The 19974-nt window shown below is 49.4% G+C and overlaps 1 protein-coding gene and 2 long non-coding RNA genes across 3 annotated transcripts in view; 2 read left to right on the forward strand and 1 right to left on the reverse strand.

The window, feature by feature from the left end:
- The first annotated feature begins 5458 nt into the window (after window positions 1-5458).
- On the forward strand, window positions 5459-5907 carry LOC123738360 (uncharacterized). The gene is made up of 4 exons (XR_006767504.1): window positions 5459-5506; window positions 5593-5668; window positions 5727-5773; window positions 5830-5907. It is a non-coding gene; the product is annotated as an uncharacterized lncRNA (long non-coding RNA).
- Window positions 5908-6017: 110 nt separating this feature from the next.
- On the forward strand, window positions 6018-6672 carry LOC123738359 (uncharacterized). The gene is made up of 4 exons (XR_006767503.1): window positions 6018-6085; window positions 6192-6220; window positions 6421-6506; window positions 6630-6672. It is a non-coding gene; the product is annotated as an uncharacterized lncRNA (long non-coding RNA).
- Window positions 6292-19974, reverse strand: part of LOC106599972 (low-density lipoprotein receptor class A domain-containing protein 4) — a 32994-nt gene continuing 19311 nt past the window's right edge. Inside the window, exons 2-4 of the mRNA XM_045713427.1 lie at window positions 11467-11621; window positions 9005-9049; window positions 6292-7315 (exon numbers count right to left, since the gene is read on the reverse strand). Of these exons, the coding sequence (XP_045569383.1) occupies window positions 6782-7315; window positions 9005-9049; window positions 11467-11621 (734 nt within the window). The 3' untranslated portion in view covers window positions 6292-6781. The remainder of the gene's footprint in view (window positions 7316-9004; window positions 9050-11466; window positions 11622-19974) is intronic.

The following is a 19974-nucleotide window of genomic DNA, read 5'->3' on the forward strand; positions in this document are numbered from 1 at the left end:
GGTCCTGGTCAGTGTTGTGGATTAGTTACTAAGTCTCTCAGGGTCCCGGTCAGTGTTGTGGATTAGTTACTAAGTCTCTCAGGGTCCCGGTCAGTGTTGTGGATTAGTTACTAAGTCTCTCAGGGTCCTGGTCAGTGTTGTGGATTAGTTACTAAGTCTCTCAGGGTCCCGGTCAGTGTTGTGGATTAGTTACTAAGTCTCTCAGGGGCCTGGTCAGTGTTGTGGATTAGTTACTAAGTCTCTCAGGGGCCTGGTCAGTGTTGTGGATTAGTTACTAAGTCTCTCAGGGTCCTGGTCAGTGTTGTGGATTAGTTACTAAGTCTCTCAGGGGCCTGGTCAGTGTTGTGGATTAGCTACTAAGTCTCTCAGGGGCCCGGTCAGTGTTGTGGATTAGTTACTAAGTCTCTCAGGGTCCCGGTCAGTGTTGTGGATTAGTTACTAAGTCTCTCAGGGTCCCGGTCAGTGTTGTGGATTAGTTACTAAGTCTCTCAGGGTCCTGGTCAGTGTTGTGGATTAGTTACTAAGTCTCTCAGGGGCCTGGTCAGTGTTGTGGATTAGTTACTAAGTCTCTCAGGGTCCCGGTCAGTGTTGTGGATTAGTTACTAAGTCTCTCAGGGTCCTGGTCAGTGTTGTGGATTAGTTACTAAGTCTCTCAGGGGCCTGGTCAGTGTTGTGGATTAGTTACTAAGTCTCTCAGGGTCCTGGTCAGTGTTGTGGATTAGTTACTAAGTCTCTCAGGGTCCTGGTCAGTGTTGTGGATTAGTTACTAAGTCTCTCAGGGTCCTGGTCAGTGTTGTGGATTAGTTACTAAGTCTCTCAGGGGCCTGGTCAGTGTTGTGGATTAGTTACTAAGTCTCTCAGGGGCCTGGTCAGTGTTGTGGATTAGTTACTAAGTCTCTCAGGGGCCTGGTCAGTGTTGTGGATTAGTTACTAAGTCTCTCAGGGTCCTGGTCAGTGTTGTGGATTAGTTACTAAGTCTCTCAGGGTCCTGGTCAGTGTTGTGGATTAGTTACTAAGTCTCTCAGGGTCCTGGTCAGTGTTGTGGATTAGTTACTAAGTCTCTCAGGGGCCTGGTCAGTGTTGTGGATTAGTTACTAAGTCTCTCAGGGGCCTGGTCAGTGTTGTGGATTAGTTACTAAGTCTCTCAGGGGCCTGGTCAGTGTTGTGGATTAGTTACTAAGTCTCTCAGGGGCCTGGTCAGTGTTGTGGATTAGTTACTAAGTCTCTCAGGGGCCTGGTCAGTGTTGTGGATTAGTTACTAAGTCTCTCAGGGTCCTGGTCAGTGTTGTGGATTAGTTACTAAGTCTCTCAGGGTCCTGGTCAGTGTTGTGGATTAGTTACTAAGTCTCTCAGGGGCCTGGTCAGTGTTGTGGATTAGCTACTAAGTCTCTCAGGGGCCCGGTCAGTGTTGTGGATTAGTTACTAAGTCTCTCAGGGTCCCGGTCAGTGTTGTGGATTAGTTACTAAGTCTCTCAGGGTCCCGGTCAGTGTTGTGGATTAGTTACTAAGTCTCTCAGGGTCCTGGTCAGTGTTGTGGATTAGTTACTAAGTCTCTCAGGGGCCTGGTCAGTGTTGTGGATTAGTTACTAAGTCTCTCAGGGTCCCGGTCAGTGTTGTGGATTAGTTACTAAGTCTCTCAGGGTCCTGGTCAGTGTTGTGGATTAGTTACTAAGTCTCTCAGGGGCCTGGTCAGTGTTGTGGATTAGTTACTAAGTCTCTCAGGGTCCTGGTCAGTGTTGTGGATTAGTTACTAAGTCTCTCAGGGTCCTGGTCAGTGTTGTGGATTAGTTACTAAGTCTCTCAGGGGCCTGGTCAGTGTTGTGGATTAGTTACTAAGTCTCTCAGGGGCCTGGTCAGTGTTGTGGATTAGTTACTAAGTCTCTCAGGGGCCTGGTCAGTGTTGTGGATTAGTTACTAAGTCTCTCAGGGGCCTGGTCAGTGTTGTGGATTAGTTACTAAGTCTCTCAGGGTCCTGGTCAGTGTTGTGGATTAGTTACTAAGTCTCTCAGGGTCCTGGTCAGTGTTGTGGATTAGTTACTAAGTCTCTCAGGGTCCTGGTCAGTGTTGTGGATTAGTTACTAAGTCTCTCAGGGGCCTGGTCAGTGTTGTGGATTAGTTACTAAGTCTCTCAGGGGCCTGGTCAGTGTTGTGGATTAGTTACTAAGTCTCCCTCTACTGTACTAGACTGTGTGGTGGGACTGATAGGTACTAGGCTGGGTTCTACAAGGTAGTCGGTGTACTGGGTGGTAGTGGGACTGATGGTTCTACAGGGTAGTCGGTGTACTGGGTGGTAGTGGGACTGATAGGTACTAGGCTGGGTTCTACAGGGTAGTCGGTGTACTGGGTGGTAGTCGGTGTACTGGGTGGTAGTGGGACTGATAGGTACTAGGCTGGGTTCTACAGGGTAGTCGGTGTACTGGGTGGTAGTGGGACTGATGGGTACTAGGCTGGGTTCTACAGGGTAGTCGGTGTACTGGGTGGTAGTGGGACTGATAGGTACTAGGCTGGGTTCTACAGGGTAGTCGGTGTACTGGGTGGTAGTCAGTGTACTGGGTGGTAGTGGGACTGATAGATACTAGACTGGGTTCTACAGGGTAGTCGGTGTACTGGGTGGTAGTCGATGTACTGGGTGGTAGTGGGACTGATAGATACTAGGCTGGGTTCTACAGGGTAGTCAGTGTACTGGGTGGTAGTGGGACTGATGGGTACTAGGCTGGGTTCTACAGGGTAGTCGGTGTACTGGGTGGTAGTGGGACTGATGGTTCTACAGGGTAGTTGGTGTACTGGGTGGTAGTGGGACTGATAGATAATAGGCTGTTGGTCCTCCAATAGGAAGAGGCCTCGCCCTACCATCTGCTCCTACCTTACCTTTGGAGCCAGAGTTCAATCAATCAATCAATCAATCAATCAATCAATCAATCAATCAATCAATCAATCCACTCCTGACAGGACAACAACGCACATCGTCCCATCTGGTGTTTCTCTGTTTACGCTCCAACAAATAGACAATAACAACTTTACATAACACTTATTTTTTTAATGTTTTAATATTAGTTACTTAGACAAATCAGTTCCCCTCCTCTGTTTCCACGGTAACCTTGGCACTAAGATTCGGATGTTTGAGTCGTTCCTCTTCCATCTTGGTTGAACACAGACCAGGTATAAAACCTCCTCAGTCCAGCTCTGGGTCGGTACAGACCCTGGTCTGTATAAAACCTCCTCAGTCCAGCTCGGTACAGACCCTGGTCTGTATAAAACCCCTCAGTCCAGCTCGGTACAGACCCTGGTCTGTATAAAACCTCCTCAGTCCAGCTCGGGGTCGATACAGACCCTGGTCTGTATAAAACCTCCTCAGTCCAGCTCTGGGTCGGTACAGACCCTGGTCTGTATAAAACCTCCTCAGTCCAGCTCGGTACAGACCCTGGTCTGTATAAAACCTCCTCAGTCCAGCTCTGGGTCGGTACAGACCCTGGTCTGTATCAAACCTCCTCAGTCCAGCTCGGGGTTGATACAGACCCTGGTCTGTATAAAACCTCCTCAGTCCAGCTCGGTACAGACCCTGGTCTGTATAAAACCTCCTCAGTCCAGCTCTGGGTCGGTACAGACCCTGGTCTGTATAAAACCTCCTCAGTCCAGCTCGGTACAGACCCTGGTCTGTATAAAACCCCTCAGTCCAGCTCGGTACAGACCCTGGTCTGTATAAAACCTCCTCAGTCCATCTTGGTTGATCACAGACCCTGTCTGTATAAAACCTCCTCAGTCCAGCTCGGTACAGACCCTGGTCTGTATAAAACCTCCTCAGTCCAGCTCGGTACAGATCCTGGTCTGTATAAAACCTCCTCAGTCCATCTTGGTTGATCACAGACCCTGTCTGTATAAAACCTCCTCAGTCCAGCTCGGTACAGACCCTGGTCTGTATAAAACCCCTCAGTCCAGCTCGGTACAGACCCTGGTCTGTATAAATCCTCCTCAGTCCAGCTCGGGGTCGATACAGACCCTGGTCTGTATAAAACCTCCTCAGTCCAGCTCTGGGTCGGTACAGACCCCGGTCTGTATAAAACCCCTCAGTCCAGCTCTGGGTCGATACAGACCCTGGTCTGTATAAAACCTCCTCAGTCCAGCTCGGTACAGATCCTGGTCTGTATAAAACCTCCTCAGTCCAGCTCTGGGTCGATACAGACCCTGGTCTGTATAAAACCTCCTCAGTCCAGCTCTGGGTCGATACAGACCCTGGTCTGTATAAAACCTCCTCAGTCCAGTTCTGGGTCGGTACAGATCCTGGTCTGTATAAAACCTCCTCAGTCCATCTTGGTTGATCACAGACCCTGGTCTATATAAAACCTCCTCAGTCCAGCTCTGGGTCGGTACAGACCCTGGTCTGTATAAAACCTCCTCAGTCCAGTTCTGGGTCGGTACAGACCCTGGTCTGTATAAAACCTCCTCAGTCCAGCTCTGGGTCGATACAGACCCTGGTCTGTATAAAACCTCCTCAGTCCAGTTCTGGGTCGGTACAGATCCTGGTCTGTATAAAACCTCCTCAGTCCAGCTCAGTACAGACCCTGGTCTGTATAAAACCCCTCAGTCCAGCTCTGGGTCGATACAGACCCTGGTCTGTATAAAACCTCCTCAGTCCAGCTCGGGGTCGGTACAGACCCTGGTCTGTATAAAACCTCCTCAGTCCAGCTCGGGGTTGATACAGACCCTGGTCTGTATAAAACCTCCTCAGTCCAGCTCGGTACAGACCCTGGTCTGTATAAAACCTCCTCAGTCCAGCTCGGGGTCGGTACAGACCCTGTTCTGTATAAAACCTCCTCAGTGCAGCTCGGGGTCGGTACAGACCCTGGTCTGTATAAAACCTCCTCAGTCCAGTTCTGGGTCGGTACAGACCCTGGTCTGTATAAAACCTCCTCAGTCCAGACCCTGGTCTGTATAAAACCTCCTCAGTCCAGTTCTGGGTCGGTACAGACCCTGGTCTGTATAAAACCTTCTCAGTCCAGACCCTGGTCTGTATAAAACCTCCTCAGTCCAGCTCGGGGTCGATACAGACCCTGATCTGTATAAAACCTCCTCAGTCCATCTTGGTTGATCACAGACCCTGGTCTGTATAAAACCTCCTCAGTCCAGCTCTGGGTCGGTACAGACCCTGGTCTGTATAAAACCTCCTCAGTTCAGTTCTGGGTCGGTACAGATCCTGGTCTGTATAAAACCTCCTCAGTCCATCTTGGTTGATCACAGACCCTGGTCTGTATAAAACCTCCTCAGTCCAGCTCGGGGTCGGTACAGACCCTGGTCTGTATAAAACCTCCTCAGTCCAGCTCGGGGTCGGTACAGACCCTGGTCTGTACAGGTCATTCAAGAGAATAAAGAGATGGGTCTAATATTATAGATGTTCCCACATGAAGGAGAAAATAAAATGAAAAGATGGCTACAAACATCCCCCTGCAGTGACAGCTATTTTCAATCAATGGAAAAAGACATTTATGCTTGGTTCCTCTCTGTGTAGCAGGTCGATAATGTTGTGTTTAGTTGTAGCAGGTCGATAATGTTGTGTTTAGTTGTAGCAGGTTGTAATGTTGTGTTTAGTTGTAGCAGGTCGATAATGTTGTGTTTAGTTGTAGCAGGTCGATAATGTTGTGTTTAGTTGTACAGGTTGATAATGTTGTAGCAGGTTGATAATGTTGTATTTAGTTGTAGCAGGTTGGTAATGTTGTGTTGAGTTTTAGCAGGTTGGTAATGTTGTGTTTAGTTGTATAGGTTGATAATGTTGTAGCAGGTTGATAATGTTGTGTTTAGTTGTATAGGTTGATAATGTTGTGTTTAGTTGTGCAGGTTGATAATGTTGTAGCAGGTTGATAATGTCGTGTTTAGTTGTATAGGTTGATAATGTTGTAGCAGGTTGATAATGTCGTGTTTAGTTGTATAGGTTGATAATGTTGTATTTAGTTGTAGCAGGTTGATAATGTCGTGTTTAGTTGTATAGGTTGATAATGTTGTGTTTAGTTGTACAGGTTGATAATGTTGTAGCAGGTTGGTAATGTTGTGTTTAGTTGTAGCAGGTTGGTAATGTTGTGTTGAGTTGTAGCAGGTTGGTAATGTTGTAGCAGGTTAGTAATGTTGTGTTTAGTTGTAGCAGGTTGATAATGTTGTGTTTAGTTGTAGCCGGTTGGTAATGTTGTATTTAGTTGTAGCAGGTTGGTAATGTTGTGTTGAGTTGTAGCAGGTTGGTAATGTTGTATTTAGTTGTACAGGTTGATAATGTTGTAGCAGGTTGGTAATGTTGTGTTTAGTTGTACAGGTTGGTAATGTTGTAGCAGGTTGGTAATGTTGTGTTGAGTTGTAGCAGGTTGATAATGTTGTAGCAGGTTGATAATGTTGTGTTGAGTTGTAGCAGGTTAGTAATGTTGTGTTGAGTTGTAGCAGGTTGATAATGTTGTGTTTAGTTGTAGCAGGTTGATAATGTTGTGTTTAGTTGTAGCAGGTTGGTAATGTTGTGTTTAGTTGTACAGGTTGATAATGTTGTAGCAGGTTGATAATGTTGTGTTTAGTTGTAGCAGGTTGATAATGTTGTGTTTAGTTGTACAGGTTGATAATGTTGTAGCAGGTTGATAATGTTGTGTTTAGTTGTATAGGTTGATAATGTTGTAGCAGGTTGATAATGTTGTGTTTAGTTGTGCAGGTTGGTAATGTTGTGTTTAGTTGTGCATCCTGGGAGTGTCGGTCCATCAAGAGATTGTCCTTTACAGGGGGGAGGAGTCTCCGACAGCATAGTCCCTCCTCCATCTCACCTCAGCTCCTCCCCTTTCCTGCCCTTGGCAGGTATTGTGCTTTCCGATTGGCCCTGCAGGCTGGTCCCGCCCCCGGTCCAGGTCCCGAGTGTGTTATCGCTGTGCGGGTGGTGAAAGAAGCCAGGGTAGTGCTGACCAATCACCTCGCAATACGCCGGAGGCGGGTGTTCCATGCGTCCGTGGCTGCTGCTGCTATTGGCTACGCTGATACCAGAGTTACTGCTGGGTGGCCTCGGCCCTCCAGCCCCTCCACCGTGCACGTCTATCGCGTCGCTGTGAAAGATGGTTCTGTTGGGAGGGGCCCTGACCGACTCTCTGTTCAACTCTAACTGCTGCTCCGGGTCCCTCAGCTGTAAGGTACAGGGACCCTGGTAGGGCGGGGGCTCCTCTCCGTCAGACAGGGAGATGGTGGGGGGAAGATGGAGGTCGCGGGTCAGGTAGTGGCAGGTGGGCTGGAAGCGACTGAAACGCTCCCTGGACATAAAGGACGAGGCTGTGAACCTCTCCCTTGTCTGGGGCACATACAGCACCTAAACACAGAGATAAATAGAGGGTTAGAGAGATACAGCACCTAGACACAGAGATAGATAGAGGGTTAGATAGATACAGCACCTAGTCCTATAGACACAGAGATAGATAGAGGGTTAGATAGATACAGCACCTAAACACAGAGATAGATAGAGGGTTAGAGAGATACAGCACCTAGACACAGAGATAGATAGAGGGTTAGATTGATACAGCACCTAGTCCTATAGACACAGAGATAGATAGAGGGTTAGATAGATAGAGGGTTAGACAGATACAGCACCTAAACACAGAGATAGATAGAGGGTTAGATAGATACAGCACCTAGTCCTATAGACACAGAGATAGATAGAGGGTTAGATAGATAGAGGGTTAGATAGATAGAGGGTTAGAGAGATACAGCACCTAGACACAGAGATAGATAGAGGGTTAGACAGATACAGCACCTAGACACAGAGATAGATAGAGGGTTAGATAGATACAGCACCTAAACACAGAGATAGATAGAGGGTTAGATAGATACAGCACCTAGTCCTATAGACACAGAGATAGATAGAGGGTTAGATAGATAGAGGGTTAGATAGATAGAGGGTTAGACAGATACAGCACCTAGACACAGAGATAGATAGAGGGTTAGATAGATACAGCACCTAAACACAGAGGATAGATAGATTGGATCCAGTGGGGGTCCATTACTAAACAGATTGGATCCAGTGGGGGTCCATTACTAAACAGATTGGATCCAGTTGGGGTCCATTACTAAACAGATTGGATCCAGTGGGGGTCCATTACTAAACAGATTGGATCCAGTGGGGGTCCATTATTAAACAGATTGGATCCAGTGGGGGTCCATTACTAAACAGATTGGATCCAGTGGGGGTCCATTACTAAACAGATTGGATCCAGTGGGGGTCCATTACTAAACAGATTGGATCCAGTGGGGGTCCATTACTAAACAGATTGGATCCAGTGGGGTCCATTACTAAACAGATTGGATCCAGTGGGGGTCCATTACTAAACAGATTGGATCCAGTGGGGGTCCATTACTAAACAGATTGGATCCAGTGGGGGTCCATTACTAAACAGATTGGATCCAGTGGGGGTCCATTACTAAACAGATTGGATCCAGTGGGGTCCATTACTAAACAGATTGGATCCAGTGGGGGTCCATTACTAAACAGATTGGATCCAGTGGGGGTCCATTACTAAACAGATTGGATCCAGTGGGGGTCCATTACTAAACAGATTGGATCCAGTGGGGGTCCATTACTAAACAGATTGGATCCAGTGGGGGTCCATTACTAAACAGATTGGATCCAGTGGGGGTCCATTACTAAACAGATTGGATCCAGTGGGGGTCCATTACTAAACAGATTGGATCCAGTGGGGGTCCATTACTAAACAGATTGGATCCAGTGGGGGTCCATTACTAAACAGATTGGATCCAGTGGGGGTCCATTACTAAACAGATTGGATCCAGTGGGGGTCCATTACTAAACAGATTGGATCCAGTGGGGGTCCATTACTAAACAGATTGGCGCTGGCAAACACACACACACACACACACACACACACACACACACACACACACACACACACACACACACACACACACACACACACACACACACACACACACACACACACACACACACGCACACGCACACACGCACACACACTTCCTGGGTTTTTACCTCGGAGGCACCTTGTCGAGAGCCGCTGTCCGACGGCCAGAGATCCTGATGACAGAAAGAGACAGTCTGAACATTTAACCTGCGGAGGAAACAGTTACCTTAAAGGACATCGAACATCTGATCTGCTTGACTCAAGAAGACATGTTAGAACAAGAACCAGCTCCAATCAGGTGAACAGGGGCAGCTGGCTAGACAGGTGAACAGGGGCAGCTGGCTAGACAGGTGAACAGGTGAACAGGGGCAGCTGGCTAGACAGGTGAACAGGTGAACAGGGGCAGCTGGCTAGACAGGTGAACAGGTGAACAGGGGCAGCTGGCTAGACAGGTGAACAGGTGAACAGGGGCAGCTGGCTAGACAGGTGAACAGGTGAACAGGGGCAGCTGGCTAGACAGGTGAACAGGTGAACAGGGGCAGCTGGCTAGACAGGTGAACAGGTGAACAGGGGCAGCTGGCTAGACAGGTGAACAGGTGAACAGGGGCAGCTGGCTAGACAGGTGAACAGGTGAACAGGGGCAGCTGGCTAGACAGGTGAACAGGTGAACAGGGGCAGCTGGCTAGACAGGTGAACAGGTGAACAGGGGCAGCTGGCTAGACAGGTGAACAGGTGAACAGGGGCAGCTGGCTAGACAGGTGAACAGGTGAACAGGGGCAGCTGGCTAGACAGGTGAACAGGTGAACAGGGGCAGCTGGCTAGACAGGTGAACAGGTTAACAGGGGCAGCTGTCTAGACAGGTGAACAGGTGAACAGGGGCAGCTGGCTAGACAGGTGAACAGGTGAACAGGGGCAGCTGGCTAGACAGGTGAACAGGGGCAGCTGGCTAGACAGGTGAACAGGTGAACAGGGGCAGCTGGCTAGACAGGTGAACAGGTGAACAGGGGCAGCTGGCTAGACAGGTGAACAGGTGAACAGGGGCAGCTGGCTAGACAGGTGAACAGGTGAACAGGGGCAGCTGGCTAGACAGGTGAACAGGTGAACAGGGGCAGCTGGCTAGACAGGTGAACAGGTGAACAGGGGCAGCTGGCTAGACAGGTGAACAGGTGAACAGGGGCAGCTGCCTAGACAGGTGAACAGGTGAACAGGGGCAGCTGGCTAGACAGGTGAACAGGTGAACAGGGGCAGCTGTCTAGACAGGTGAACAGGTTAACAGGGGCAGCTGTCTAGACAGGTGAACAGGTGAACAGGGGCAGCTGGCTAGACAGGTGAACAGGTGAACAGGGGCAGCTGGCTAGACAGGTGAACAGGTGAACAGGGGCAGCTGGCTAGACAGGTGAACAGGTGAACAGGGGCAGCTGGCTAGACAGGTGAACAGGTGAACAGGGGCAGCTGGCTAGACAGGTGAACAGGTGAACAGGGGCAGCTGGCTAGACAGGTGAACAGGTGAACAGGGGCAGCTGGCTAGACAGGTGAACAGGTTAACAGGGGCAGCTGTCTAGACAGGTGAACAGGTGAACAGGGGCAGCTGGCTAGACAGGTGAACAGGTGAACAGGGGCAGCTGGCTAGACAGGTGAACAGGTGAACAGGGGCAGCTGGCTAGACAGGTGAACAGGGGCAGCTGGCTAGACAGGTGAACAGGGGCAGCTGGCTAGACAGGTGAACAGGGGTAGCTGTCTAGACAGGTGAACAGGGGTAGCTGTCTAGACAGGTGAACAGGGGCAGCTGTCTAGACAGGTGAACAGGGGCAGCTGGCTAGACAGGTGAACAGGTGAACAGGGGTAGCTGTCTAGACAGGTGAACAGGTGAACAGGGGTAGCCGTCCAGACAGGTGAACAGGTGAACAGGGGTAGCTGTCTAGACAGGTGAACAGGGGTAGCTGTCTAGACAGGTGAACAGGGGCAGCTGTCTAGACAGGTGAACAGGGGTAGCTGTCTAGACAGGTGAACAGGGGCAGCTGTCTAGACAGGTGAACAGGGGCAGCTGTCTAGACAGGTGAACAGGGGCAGCTGTCTAGACAGGTGAACAGGTGAACCGGGGCAGCTGTCTAGACAGGTGAACAGGTGAACAGGGGCAGCTGTCTAGACAGGTGAACAGGGGCAGCTGGCTAGACAGGTTAACAGGGGCAGCAGTCTAGACAGGTGAACAGGTGAACCGTGGCAGCTGTCTAGACAGGTGAACAGGTGAACAGGGGCAGCTGTCTAGACAGGTGAACAGGGGCAGCTGGCTAGACAGGTGAACAGGGGCAGCTGGCTAGACAGGTGAACAGGGGCAGCTGGCTAGACAGGTGAACAGGTGAAGCTGGCTAGACAGGTGAACAGGGGCAGCTGTCCAGACAGGTGAACAGGGGCAGGACAGGGCTGGTTGTAATGACTGGAGCGGAATAGGTGGAATGGAATCAGGCACGTCAAACACATGGTTTCCATGGGGTTTGATGCCGTTCCATTTGCTCCGTCCCCGGACATTATTAAGACACACACACACACACACACACACACACACACACACACACACACACCCCGTGCTGACCTGCTGTAGGTGTTGTGCTTGCCTCCGGGCCTGTCTCTGTCTGGTTGTAAAGGAGCAGGATGACAGCTTGTAGTGGTTGAACAGACAGCCAATCAGCAGCAGCATTACGGTCATCAGGACCAGGATGAAGAGGATCTGAGCTGACTCCAGTACAGCTGGAGGACAGAGAGACAACGGAGAGGACAGAGAGAGGACAGAGAGACAACGGAGAGGACAGAGAGGACAGAGAGACAACGGAGAGGACAGAGAGGACAGAGAGACAACGGAGAGGACAGAGAGGACAGAGAGACAACGGAGAGGACAGAGAGGACAGAGAGACACGGAGAGGACAGAGAGGACAGAGAGACACGGAGAGGACACGGAGAGGACAGAGAGGACAGAGAGACAACGGAGAGGACAGAGAGAGGACAGAGAGACACGGAGAGGACAAGAGAGAGGACAGAGAGACAACGGAGAGGACAAAGAGGACAGAGAGACAACGGAGAGGACAGAGAGAGGACAGAGAGACACGGAGAGGACAGAGAGAGGACAGAGAGACAACGGAGAGGACAGAGAGGACAGAGAGACAACGGAGAGGACAGAGAGAGGACAGAGAGACAACGGAGAGGACAGAGAGGACAGAGAGACAACGGAGAGGACAGAGAGGGCAGAGAGACACGGAGAGGACAGAGAGGACAGAGAGACAACGGAGAGGACACAGAGAGGACAGAGAGACAACGGAGAGGACAGAGAGGACAGAGAGACACGGAGAGGACAGAGAGGACAGAGAGACACGGAGAGGACAGAGAGAGGACAGAGAGACAACGGAGAGGACAGAGAGGACAGACAGACACGGAGAGGACAGAGAGGACAGAGAGACAACGGAGAGGACAGAGAGGACAGAGAGACACGGAGAGGACAGAGAGGACAGAGAGACACGGAGAGGACAGAGAGGACAGAGAGACAACAGAGAGGACAGAGAGGACAGAGAGACAACGGAGAGGACAGAGAGACAACAGAGAGGACAGAGAGGACAGAGAGACAACGGAGAGGACAGAGAGACACGGAGAGGACAGAGAGACACGGAGAGGACAGAGAGACACGGAGAGGACAGAGAGGACAGAGAGACAACGGAGAGGACAGAGAGGACAGAGAGGACAGAGAGGACAGAGAGACACGGAGAGGACAGAGAGAGGACAGAGAGGACAGAGAGACACGGAGAGGACAGAGAGGACAGAGAGACACGGAGAGGACAGAGAGGACAGAGAGGACAGAGAGACACGGAGAGGACAGAGAAAGGACAGAGAGACAACGGAGAGGACAGAGAGGACAGAGAGACACAGAGAGACACGGAGAGGACAGAGAGACAATGGAGAGGACGGAGAGGACAGAGAGACACGGAGAGGACAGAGAGACACGGAGAGGACAGAGAGACACGCAGAGGACAGAGAGGACAGAGAGACACGGAGAGGACAGAGAGGACAGAGAGACACGGAGAGGACAGAGAGGACAGAGAGACACGGAGAGGACAGAGAGGACAGAGAGACAACGGAGAGGACAGAGAGGACAGAGAGGACAGAGAGACAACGGAGAGGACAGAGAAAGGACAGAGAGACAACGGAGAGGACAGAGAGGACAGAGAGACACAGAGAGACACGGAGAGGACAGAGAGACAACGGAGAGGACGGAGAGGACAGAGAGGACAGAGAGACACGGAGAGGACAGAGAGACACGGAGAGGACAGAGAGACACGGAGAGGACAGAGAGGACAGAGAGACACGGAGAGGACAGAGAGGACAGAGAGACACGGAGAGGACAGAGAGGACAGAGAGACACGGAGAGGACAGAGAGATACGGAGAGACAACGGAGAGGACAGAGAGACACGGAGAGGACAGAGAGAGGACAGAGAGACACGGAGAGGACAGAGAGACACAGAGAGGACAGAGAGACACGGAGAGGACAGAGAGAGGACAGAGAGACACAGAGAGACACGGAGAGGACAGAGAGACACAGAGACACGGAGAGGACAGAGAGACACGGAGAGGACAGAGAGACACGGAGAGGACAGAGAGACATGGAGAGGACAGAGAGACATGGAGAGGACAGAGAGACATGGAGAGGACAGAGAGGACAGAGAGACACGGAGAGGACAGAGAGACACGGAGAGGACAGAGAGACATGGAGAGGACAGAGAGACATGGAGAGGACAGAGAGGACAGAGAGACATGGAGAGACACGGAGAGGACAGAGAGGACAGAGAGGACAGAGAGAGAAAGACAACAGGTTTCAACATCCAGAATACACACAACATGCTGATCATTCAACACTGTCAATGTCTGTCAGGTACCAAAAGGTTGCTGGTTTGAATCCCCGAGCTGACAAGGTAAAAAATCTGTCGTTCTGCCCCCGAACAAGGCAGTTAACCCCACTGTTCCCCGGTAGGGCGTCATTATAAATAAGAATTTGTTCTTAACTGACTTGCCTGGTTAAATAAAGGATGAAAGCATATATTTATATTTGGGATGATGGGTTATTTTTCCTTTCCTCCACCAGGTGGAAGCAGAGGTCAACATGAGAAGCTCATCCCGAGACAGAGAGCTTCAGTCTGCAGACAGGAAGATAGATACAGACTCAGAGAGCTTCAGTCTACAGACAGGAAGATACAGACTCAGAGAGCTTCAGTCTGCAGACAGGAAGATAGATACAGACTCAGAGAGCTTCAGTCTGCAGACAGGAAGATAGATACAGACTCAGAGAGCTTCAGTCTGCAGACAGGAAGATAGATACAGACTCAGAGAGCTTCAGTCTACAGACAGGAAGATAGATACAGACTCAGAGAGCTTCAGTCTGCAGACAGGAAGATAGATACAGACTCAGAGAGCTTCAGTCTACAGACAGGAAGATAGATACAGACTCAGAGAGCTTCAGTCTGCAGACAGGAAGATAGATACAGACTCAGAGAGCTTCAGTCTGCAGACAGGAAGATAGAGACTCAGAGAGCTTCAGTCTACAGACAGGAAGATAGATACAGACTCAGAGAGCTTCAGTCTGCAGACAGGAAGATAGATACAGACTCAGAGAGCTTCAGTCTGCAGACAGGAAGATAGATACAGAGATGTTGGGTATCATCATGAACACAACAGGACCGCTATAGACAGGACCGCTATAGACCACTATAGACAGGACCGCTATAGACAGGACCATAGACAGGACCGCTATAGACAGGACCGCTATAGACAGGACCACTATAGACAGGACCACTAAAGACAGGACCACTATAGACCACTACAGACAGGACCACTATAGACAGGACCGCTATAGACAGGACCGCTATAGACAGGACCACTATAGACCACTATAGACAGGACCGCTATAGACAGGACCATAGACAGGACCGCTATAGACAGGACCGCTATAGACAGGACCACTATAGACAGGACCACTAAAGACAGGACCACTATAGACCACTACAGACAGGACCACTATAGACAGGACCGCTATAGACAGGACCGCTATAGACAGGACCGCTATAGCACTAAATACCACTATAGACAGGACCACTACAGACAGGACCACTACAGACAGGACCACTATAGACAGGACCACTATAGACAGGACCACTAAAGACAGGACCACTATAGACCACTACAGACAGGACCACTATAGACAGGACCACTATAGACAGGACCACTATAGACAGCAACGCTATAGACAGGACCGCTATAGACAGGACCACTATAGACAGGACCACTAAAGACAGGACCACTATAGACCACTACAGACAGGACCACTATAGACAGGACCGCTATAGACAGGACCGCTATAGACAGGACCGCTATAGACAGGACCACTAAAGACCACTATAGACAGGACCACTACAGACAGGACCACTACAGACAGGACCACTATAGACAGGACCACTATAGACAGGACCACTAAAGACAGGACCACTATAGACCACTACAGACAGGACCACTATAGACAGGACCACTATAGACAGGACCACTATAGACAGCAACGCTATAGACAGGACCGCTATAGACAGGACCACTATAGACAGCACCGCTATAGACAGGACCACTATAGACAGGACCACTATAGACAGGACCACTATAGACAGGACCACTATAGACAGGACCACTAAAGACAGGACCACTATAGACAGGACAACTATACACAGGACCACTATAGACAGTACCACTATAGACAGGACCACTATAGACAGGACCACTATAGACCATTATAGACAGGACCGCTATAGACAGGACCACTATAGACAGGACCACTATAGACAGCACCGCTATAGACAGGACCACTATAGACAGGACCACTATAGACCACTATAGACAGGACCACTACAGACAGGACCACTATAGACAGGACCACTATAGACAGGACCGCTATAGACAGGACCGCTATAGACAGGACCACTATAGACAGGACCGCTATAGACAGGACCGCTATAGACAGGACCACTATAGACAGGACCACTATAGACAGGACCACTATAGACAGGACCACTATAGACCACTATAGACAGGACCACTATAGACAGGACCACTATAGACAGGACCACTTCAAAACAACTATAGACAAGACCACTATAGACAGGACCACTATAGACAGGACCACTACAAAACCACTATAGACAGGACCACTATAGACAGGATCACTACAGACAGGACCACTATAGACCACTATAGACAGGACCACTACAAAACCACTATAGACAGGACCACTATAGACAGGATCACTACAGACAGGACCACTATAGACAGGACCACTATAGACCACTATAGACAGGACCAATATAGACAGGACCACTATAGACAGGACCAATATAGACAGGACCCCTTCAAGACAGGACCACTACAGACAGGACCACTACAGACAGGACCACTACAAGACAGGTGACAATAGACAGGACCACTATAGATATGACCAATATAGACAGGACCACTACAAGACAGGACCACTATAAGACAGGACCACTATAAGACAGGACCACTATAGACAGGACCACTATAGACAGGATCACTGTAAGACAGGGATAGTAGACAGGACCACTATAGACAGGACCACCACAAGACAGGACCACCACAAGACAGGACAACTCTACTGAAGCCTTCCTCTAGAGATGAGGTAAGACCACACTATAGACAGGACCTGAACTAAGACTGATCCCTCTACTCTTCATGAACTAAGACTGACCCTCTTCTCTTCATGAACTAAGACTGACCCTCTACTCTTCATGAACTAAGACTGATCCCTCTACTCTTCACATGAACTAAGACTGACCCTCTTCTCTTCACATGAACTAAGACTGACCCTCTACTCTTCATGAACTAAGACTGATCCCTCTACTCTTCATGAACTAAGACTGATCCCTCTACTCTTCACAAGAACTAAGACTGACCCTCTACTCTTCACATGAAATAAGACTGATCCCTCTACTCTTCATGAACTAAGACTGACCCTCTTCTCTTCATGAACTAAGACTGACTCTCTACTCTTCATGAACTAAGACTGATCCCCTTCTCTTCATGAAATAAGACTGACCCTCTTCTCTTCATGAACTAAGACTGACCCTCTACTCTTCATGAACTAAGACTGATCCCTCTACTCTTCACATGAACTAAGACTGACCCTCTTCTCTTCACATGAACTAAGACTGACCCTCTACTCTTCATGAACTAAGACTGATCCCTCTACTCTTCATGAACTAAGACTGATCCCTCTACTCTTCACAAGAACTAAGACTGACCCTCTACTCTTCACATGAAATAAGACTGATCCCTCTACTCTTCATGAACTAAGACTGACCCTCTTCTCTTCATGAACTAAGACTGACTCTCTACTCTTCATGAACTAAGACTGATCCCCTTCTCTTCATGAAATAAGACTGACCCTCTTCTCTTCATGAACTAAGACTGATCCCTCTACTCTTCATGAACTAAGACTGACCCTCTACTCTTCACATGAAATAAGACTGACCCTCTACTCTTCACATGAACTAAGACTGACCCTCTACTCTTCACATGAACTAAGACTGATCCCTCTACTCTTCACATGAACTAAGACTGACCCTCTTCTCTTCACATGAACTAAGACTGATCCCCTTCTCTTCACATGAACTAAGACTGACTCTCTTCTCTTCACATGAACTAAGACTGACTCTCTACTCTTCACATGATCCCCTACAACAGAGGCCTGTTTGATCTCTGTCTCTCCCTCTCTAACACACATTCATCTGACAGAACTCTGATAACAACCAGAGACTGATCCGATTTAACAGTCAGTCTGATCATGGTTACTATACTGTGGTAAACATGTATTATACACAGTCTTACCGTGCCAAACCACCGGGCTAAACCAAGCAGTCTGACTGCCAAACCACCAGACAGTCTTACCGTGCCAAACCACCAGGCTAAACCAAGCAGTCTTACCGTGCCAAACCACCGGGCTAAACCAAGCAGTCTGACTGCCAAACCACCAGACAGTCTTACCGTGCCAAACCACAAGGCTAAACCAAGCAGTCTGACTGTGCCAAACCACCAGGCTAAACCAAGCAGTCCTGCCGTGCCAAACCACCAGGCTAAACCAAGCAGTCTTACCGTGCCAAACCACCAGGCTAAACCAAGCAGTCTTACCGTGCCAAACCACCAGGCTAAACCAAGCAGTCTTACCGTGCCAAACCACCAGGCTAAACCAAGCAGTCTTACCGTGCCAAACCACCAGGCTAAACCAAACAGTCTTACTGTGCCAAACCACCAGGCTAAACCAAGCAGTCTGACTGCCAAACCACCAGGCTAAACCAAGCAGTCTGACTGTGCCAAACCACCAGGCTAAACCAAGCAGTCTTACCGTGCCAAACCACCAGGCTAAACCAAGCAGTCTTACCGTGCCAAACCACCAGGCTAAACCAAGCAGTCTTACCGTGCCAAACCACCAGGCTAAACCAAGCAGTCTTACCGTGCCAAACCACCAGGCTAAACCAAACAGTCTTACTGTGCCAAACCACCAGGCTAAACCAAGCAGTCTGACTGTGCCAAACCACCAGGCTAAACCAAGCAGTCTTACTGTGCCAAACCACCGGGCTAAACCAAGCAGTCTTACTGTGCCAAACCACCGGGCTAAACCAAGCAGTCTTACCATGCCAAACCACCAGGCTAAACCAAGCAGTCTGACTGCCAAACCACCAGGCTAAACCAAGCAGTCTTACCGTGCCAAACCACCAGGCTAAACCAAGCAGTCTTACCGTGCCAAACCACCAGGCTAAACCAAGCAGTCTGACTGCCAAACCACCAGGCTAAACCAAGCAGTATGACTGCCAAACCACCAGGCTAAACCAAGCAGTCTGACTGCCAAACCACCAGGCTAAACCAAGCAGTCTGACTGTGCCAAACCACCGGGCTAAACCAAGCAGTCTGACTGCCAAACCACCGGGCTAAACCAAGCAGTCTGACTGCCAAACCACCGGGCTAAACCAAGCAGTCTTACAGTGCCAAACCACCGGGCTAAACCAAGCAGTCTTACTGTGCCAAACCACCAGGCTAAACCAAGCAGTCTTACCATGCCAAACCACCAGGCTAAACCAAGCAGTCTGACTGCCAAACCACCAGGCTAAACCAAGCAGTCTTACCGTGCCAAACCACCAGGCTAAACCAAGCAGTCTTACCGTGCCAAACCACCAGGCTAAACCAAGCAGTCTGACTGCCAAACCACCAGGCTAAACCAAGCAGTATGACTGCCAAACCACCAGGCTAAACCAAGCAGTCTGACTGTGCCAAACCACCAGGCTAAACCAAGCAGTCTGACTGTGCCAAACCACCGGGCTAAACCAAGCAGTCTGACTGCCAAACCACCGGGCTAAACCAAGCAGTCTGACTGCCAAACCACCGGGCTAAACCAAGCAGTCTTACAGTGCCAAACCACCGGGCTAAACCAAGCAGTCTTACTGTGCCAAACCACCAGGCTAAACCAAGCAGTCTTACTGTGCCAAACCACTGGGCTAAACCAAGCAGTCTAACCTAGTTGCTCAACAGCCTCACCAGACGGCTAGCAGGGTTTGTATTTGATGGTAAGATACTTACGAGCAATTCCACAGTAACAGAATTACGCTTTAAATCAGATTCATTACCAAACATTTCATTTAACAAGCCATACAACTCTACGCACGAGGACAACTTGGAACAATTTCCGCATAACACAGTTACTGGAACAACTGTGCCGATGCAAAGCTTGTTAACAGAATTACGGTAAAAAAAAAAAAAATATCTCTCCGTTTTTTTTTTAACACGATCTCGTTTTCCAAAAACTCTTAAATATCTGCTCCGAAAGAAGATTGAAAGACGTCTGCAGAAAGAGTTGGAAAACATGCTTCCTGTTCAGTACTATACAGAAATGCATTGTGGGTTATTGAACTGCAGTCGGTGGAGTGGTTACATCATGGCTTCCTGTTCCGTACTATACAGAAATGCATTGTGGGTTATTGAACTGCAGTCGGTGGAGGGGTTACATCATGGCTT

The sequence above is a fragment of the Salmo salar genome, unplaced genomic scaffold, assembly GCF_905237065.1.
Source record: "Salmo salar unplaced genomic scaffold, Ssal_v3.1, whole genome shotgun sequence".
NCBI lineage: Eukaryota > Metazoa > Chordata > Actinopteri > Salmoniformes > Salmonidae > Salmo > Salmo salar.